The 6,000-nt window shown below is 36.8% G+C and overlaps 1 protein-coding gene across 1 annotated transcript; it reads right to left on the bottom strand.

Annotated features, from left to right (window-relative positions):
- Positions 1 to 340: 340 nt before the first annotated feature.
- On the bottom strand, positions 341 to 4,218 carry LOC148880631 (metacaspase-1-like). The gene is made up of 5 exons (XM_088962598.1): positions 3,287 to 4,218; positions 2,582 to 2,912; positions 2,328 to 2,448; positions 1,956 to 2,177; positions 341 to 693 (listed from the first exon to the last, which is right to left on the bottom strand). The coding sequence occupies exons 1-5, from the start codon at positions 3,669 to 3,671 to the stop codon at positions 634 to 636; spliced, it is 1,119 nt and encodes a 372-aa protein (XP_088818724.1). The 5' UTR covers positions 3,672 to 4,218; the 3' UTR covers positions 341 to 633.
- Between the last annotated feature and the right edge of the window lie 1,782 nt (positions 4,219 to 6,000).

The raw sequence follows: 6,000 nt of genomic DNA, 5'->3' as shown, positions 1-6,000 counted from the left end.
AAACCCCAGTCGATCTTACATTACTTGCATGGATCATAAGCCATTATAACTAGCTAGCGTAGGATTTGGATGGATTATTTCTTGGGTTAACAACCACTCTGACTTGAATTAAGGGTTTAAGGGTTGAGAGATGATCACACCCCCAACTGCAAATCGTGTATTAATTGTATGTATTTTTCTTTTCTCTTTTTGTTAATGGATATGCATTTCCTCTGTGAAGATCTGAGCTCAGTTGGCTTATCAAATCTTATTTAGCTCAGTTGCATCAACCCTTTTTTGTGTTCCAGTAAAAATGTAAAATATTATGGTTATGACTCAGTTTGATTCAATGTAAATGAGATTGAGAACAACCTTTACACTATATAAACTATAAAGGGTGGAAATATTAATGAACATTTAGAGTGAACTGTGTGTGTGTTTCTTTTTTTTTTCTTTTTTTTTATGTCCTGTCAACATTGAAACACAGACAGTCTATGTTGAAAACAGAGGAGTTGGTTACATTGGATAAAAGGTAAGGAAGTTTTCAATACACATATTGAGTACCACAAAGAAGTCAAGCACCTTGTCATTCGCCACCATAATCTGAAGCCATTCTGCAACTTTTTAAGTCATGAGGTAGATATAGAATACATGTCATAGGGAGAAGCGCTTTTTATAAACATCAAATATATTGTAGGATGTTAACTGTGGCTCCTGCAACAACAAAAAAAAAAAAATTGATAAGAACCTGTGATATCAAATCTTCCACTTACATGTTGGAATGGTATTTGGGTCATTGTTGAAGCATTTGATAAAATGCATAAATAATTATGTTGATGAATTTTTGTAATGTGTTTAAGGTAATAATTTGTTTTCATGATATAGAGAATCCGGTAATGTAAAATCTTGAAATCTCCCCTGCAATTACCAGGTACAGACAATGAATGGCACAGGCTTATGAAAGTAGCACAGGGAAACATGCATGAAGCTACAAACATGGATACACAGGAATTGCAATTTGCAAAGCTTATATTCAAGCAAGCTAGTGCATGCACAATTTCATTTTTTGAGGGTTCTGCCACTTGCTAAGATAAAATTCTAATTCACTTTTTGGGTGTTTCCTGAATCATCTTATGCTTTATATACTAAATGTATATCATCCTCAAGATTTTACAAACTCCAAACCTGAGCCTATTGCTGGTAGCCATTACCAGTAGAATGTTTATTCATTGAACTGGACTATTACTTTCCTTTGGAACCTCCATATCAAATGCAAAGGCAACCAATAATCTGTTTCCATTTTTTTTCCTTTTATGGGTGGGTTCGATTCGTGGGTGGGTGGGGTGGCAGTAGGAGCTTCTACAGTTGGCATTTAAATAAATCTGAAACTGCAACATGTACAATTAGTCCCTTTAATATTCCTTCAAAATGGCCAAAAAAGGGCCATCCAATTATTCATAATTTTTGTTTTCCAGATGACAATACTATCTATTTAACTTCTTACAGATCTGAGCCTCAAGATTCCCTGTATGTTTAATATCTTAGATGTCTATAAGATGTGGTATACCGACTAAATGGAATGTAGGTATCATTGTCCATGCACTGGAAAAGAAAAATCTTCATCCAATTACAGTCAGTCACTTCCCATGTGCTTTGAAAAACTAGTTTAGGTTCTGTTAAATGATAACACATTAGAGAAAAGGCAAAGGAAGCACAAAATAAAAGCAATGAAAACTCATAAATCTAAAATGGGAAAACAAAATCATACATCCAGAAAAACCAAACAAAAACAATAAAGAAGGGAGAAAACAAAGAATGAACTTAGGCACAATGGAATTAACTTGTATAGTCTGGTTGTTTTTCTTCTAAAAGAATTTCCAACTTTTCCTGATTTCAGTTTTTTTTTTTTTTTTTTTTTTTGTTATGGTGCTGAAAAAAAAATCTGACTGCTGTGTAACAGTAATGGGAGATGATACCTGTCTTGACCTGCGGCTGACGTTACCTCCTGTCAAAAGCATTGTTTGGAGAGATGTCACTGGACCTTCAGCAGAACCTCCAGAAGAACCATTACTTATAATATCACAAATGGCATTCCGCATTGAATTTAACATGCCCCCATATGTAACCCCTTTTCCACACTCAATGGCTTGAATGAAACAGTAAGTCATGGCACCTGATGCAGTTTTTTGAGACAAATCCTGTTCATAGAGAGTACAGATTAAACTTGGTAGGTTAGTGTGTGATTCATAAAATGCCAATCACTTGCAACTGAAACAAAGATGCAATCCATTCAACATTTCCTAATTAAGCAGTAAAGAATATATCCAATTAGAGAGCCTAAACTTTACCGACATATCAACAGATTTTTGATCATCATCACACCCACTGAAGCAAATGGCCTCCCCACCACTTGTTCCTTTCCATACTCCCGTTCGGGGGCGATGATCCTCCCATACACAATTCCCATCCCTAGTTTTATGTAATAAGAAATAAATTAAAGTAGTATTGTGAAAATTGGAATTTAATCCCATCTTAAGTTCAGAATATCAGAATTGTAATTGGCATCTTAATTTTACATTCCCATCCATCATCAAATACTAACCTATGCATTCTGCAAAGAAATGGTAAATCTAGTACAGTTCCACTATTGCAAGCATCTATTATTGCATGCAGCTTAGCCCCATGAGGCAGAGGTCTAACGATTGTTGCATTTATCTCATCATCAACAATCATCCCCTGAGTTTTAAAGTCCAGGGGACAGAGGGTTTCATCATATCCATCAATCTCATCCCAATCATCATCCATTTGCTGTGAACCGTGACCAGAATAGTGAAACACCAGAGAGTCTCCTGATTGACAATCCTGTACAAGCCAATGCAATGCCATCCTTATGTTCTGTTTAGTTGGAATTCTGTATGCATCATTTTCTTCTTCTGCAGATCAATTCAACAAAAATGATTACTGATAGGAACTAGTATGAGAAACAAAAAGTATCAGAAAATCTTAACAGAACCTCTTGCCTTCTATCACCTCATTGTGTATGGTCAATCAAGTTCTTGACTACATTCTGAAAATACAAGGGTGCAACTTTGACACATGATTTGCAAATTCCAACATTACTTGTGTAAAATGAAAGGTATCGTTCATTTGTTCTTAGAAGATAAAATCTGATCATTTGCGGAAAATTCTATTGTTAATGTTGCTGCTGCTCAAAATTCGTGTTGAATGGAAACGGGATCTAATTTTTCTGAATATTTCACAAACGGATTCAATTGTTAATTTTTCTGAATATGTTAAGGGATCGTACCAGTAAGCATGAGGATGGAGGATTCCGGGAACTTGAAACGATTGATGAGGAGGTAACGCATGCACTTGGCGTCATTGATGCAGCCCTTGAGCTCGTAGGGCGCGTTCCGATACGATATGCCGCATATGACCGCCCTCTTGCGGCCGTAGGGAGATGGAGGGGGACCCAGTGGCGCGTGATTGTAGGGCGACGGTGCGGCCGCCGGTGGTCGTGGAGGTTGGTAAGGCGCAGCTGAGTACTTATTACAGGAATATGTACGAGCAGGAGGAGCTCTGCAGGGATCGGCGACGTAGGTGATGGCTCGGCATATGTAGCACCTAATTGATGTGGCGCAGGGAGGAAGTCTCAGTGGCGTCTGGCAGTTGGAGCAGTTAACAAGCCACATGACGGGTCCGATGGAGAAAAGGACTAGAAGCAAAGATTGGAAGCAGGATACCAAGTACAGAAAGAGATGGAAACCTAGAGAGAGAGAGAGAGAGAGAGAGAGAGAGAGAGAGAGAGAGAGAGAGAAGGAAACCCAGACAGAAAGAGATGCAGAGTGAAATGGAGGAGACTAATAAAAACTTGTCATGAAATAAGATCAATCCCAGAATGCTCTCTGAGAGAGGTTTGATTTGATTTATATAATGGGTTTTCAGTAGATTGGCATTTAGAATAATATCAAGAGGAAACAATAAATAAATTCTGTTCAAGAGAGATCAGTGGCTGTAACCTGGAAGGATTTTGCTTTGCAATGTCTGCTGGTTTTTGTCAAGTATTTGATATTTAACTTCAAAGAATAATTTCAGTTTTTGATAAACGAATCAGTTCTTTCGTTTGTTAGCCACCTTTCTACCGTGTTTTTACAAAATTGACCGTCGTTTAGAGACGATCGCGGTTAGTTGCCGGTTGGGACTTCCCTCAACTGTCGATCTGTCCAGCCAAAAACCAACAAATCTCTTGACATATATAATGACATTTGTCGTGTTCATATCTGTCCCAACAGAGAATGAAGTCCGGATCTGAGCGCTCCCACAACCATACACGTATGCCTATTTCAACTATAAATAACCTCCACTAACAGTTGTATGTCAATTTTTGTTGATCATCCCAACACATTTCACGTAGAAACATCAACAGTAATAGACATAGCCTTAAATAAGACCGTATTCTGTATTATTGTTGTTTCGATCAAAACGTTTTGTATGTTGCATTGATTAATATAAACAATTAAGTGTATCAAATAACAGAGAAACGTTTTGAGTTGATTAATACAAACGCTATACTTTTAAATGTTAATTCAAAACATTTCAAAGAAAATCAACAATGGTACTAAATACAACATAAATATGTGCGTTCCTATTAACCCAGATAATATGTTATGTCATCGTGGAATTTGCTTTAGTTCTTACCTGGTTTTCAAAATCGGACTAGAAAAATTGAGCCGTTTTATCTCAGAATTGTTATTTTACAAAAAAACCGTTGATTTGATTAATAAACCGCTGATTCAGACAGTTCAACCATTCAACAGTTTTTGTCTTTTTTTTTTTTCAGAATGGACCATCCGTTCAATTCAAACAGTCGGACCGTTCGACTTAAAAACCAGACCCCTAACCTGTTCGTTTTCCAGTTCCATTTTAAAAACCTTGGTTCTTACCTTGACTCTATGCTGCCAAAAAAAAAAAAAAAAAAAAAAAAAAAAAAAAAAAAAAAAAAAAACAAGAAAAAGAAGTCAAAATATCGTACAGAATGGTATTTTGATTGGAATGTGTCCACTTCTTTCATTGGACGAAAATGGTTGCAGATAATGAGAACAAATTCTGATGTGGTCAATCAGACATGCTTTGCAAATTTCTATTTAAAACTTTATTCTTGTTAAATCCATCACCATCATCAAAGCTTTTGTTCTAGTTTGAAGACTTATCTTTTCACTGGTTGGGGATTCCTATTCCAATGTTCTAGTTTAAAGACTTATCTTTTCTACATCTTTTCCTTACTGAAGCGTAAGCAAAACGTTATTCCTTTTTCTTTTTTATCTAAGAAATCAGATATCAAAGTTTCACAAGGCAAAGCCTGCATTCCTGTGTATATGGAGCTTGAATTTTCAAAGTAAGAGTCCAGAGATAATAAGACATTACTACAACCAATAGTTGTAACTTGTAAATCTTTTTCTTTAAACAAGGGGTGAAGGGTGGGAAAAAAAGTCATCTGATAGACAATGACATATTGCAAATTTCAGGACCATCTTATCATCAATGAATCTCAAATGTCTACTTTCGGCTTCTGTTTTTTCTTTAGCTGGGACTCACTAAAACCTCCCTGTTCAGGTTTGTCAGCGTGAGAATATAAGATTTTAAACATTGTACCATGGTTTTTAAAAACGAACCGGTTAGGGGTCCGATTACCAGTTCGAATGGTCCAACCATTTGACTCGAACAGTCAGTCCGTTCTGACAAAAAAATAAAAAAATTTAAAAATTAAAAAAATTGGAAAATGGTCAAAACGGTCAAAGCGGTTTGAATGGTTAACCGGCCAGTTCAGTGGTTTGCTGACCAAAATCAACAGTTTTAGACATGACTCATCACAAGTAACAGTTCAGCATCATAGCTTGACCGCGACTAAGTAATGAGTTCGTAGGACAGCTTGCTACGTCATGGCTCACTACAGGGAGAGCTCGCTACAACGCGAGCTCGAGGACCCCCGGTGTACTAAAAGGGAATACTCCAAGATGAGTC

The sequence above is a fragment of the Nelumbo lutea genome, chromosome 1 (genome assembly GCF_056320005.1).
Source record: "Nelumbo lutea isolate HS-2025 chromosome 1, American lotus-T2T, whole genome shotgun sequence".
NCBI lineage: Eukaryota > Viridiplantae > Streptophyta > Magnoliopsida > Proteales > Nelumbonaceae > Nelumbo > Nelumbo lutea.
The sequence above is the reverse complement of the archived record's forward strand: the minus strand, read 5'-3'. Positions and strand labels throughout refer to the sequence as shown.

Coding starts and splice junctions, on each gene's coding strand:
- LOC148880631 (XM_088962598.1), bottom strand. CDS start 3,671: ATGTGGCTTGTTAACTGCTCCAACTGCCAGACGCCACTGAGACTTCCT. Junction 2,449..2,581: donor TTTCTTTGCAGAATGCATAG/GTTAGTATTTGA, acceptor ACATAAAACTAG/GGATGGGAATTGTGTATGGG. Junction 2,178..2,327: donor AAAAATCTGTTGATATGTCG/GTAAAGTTTAGG, acceptor CTCTATGAACAG/GATTTGTCTCAAAAAACTGC.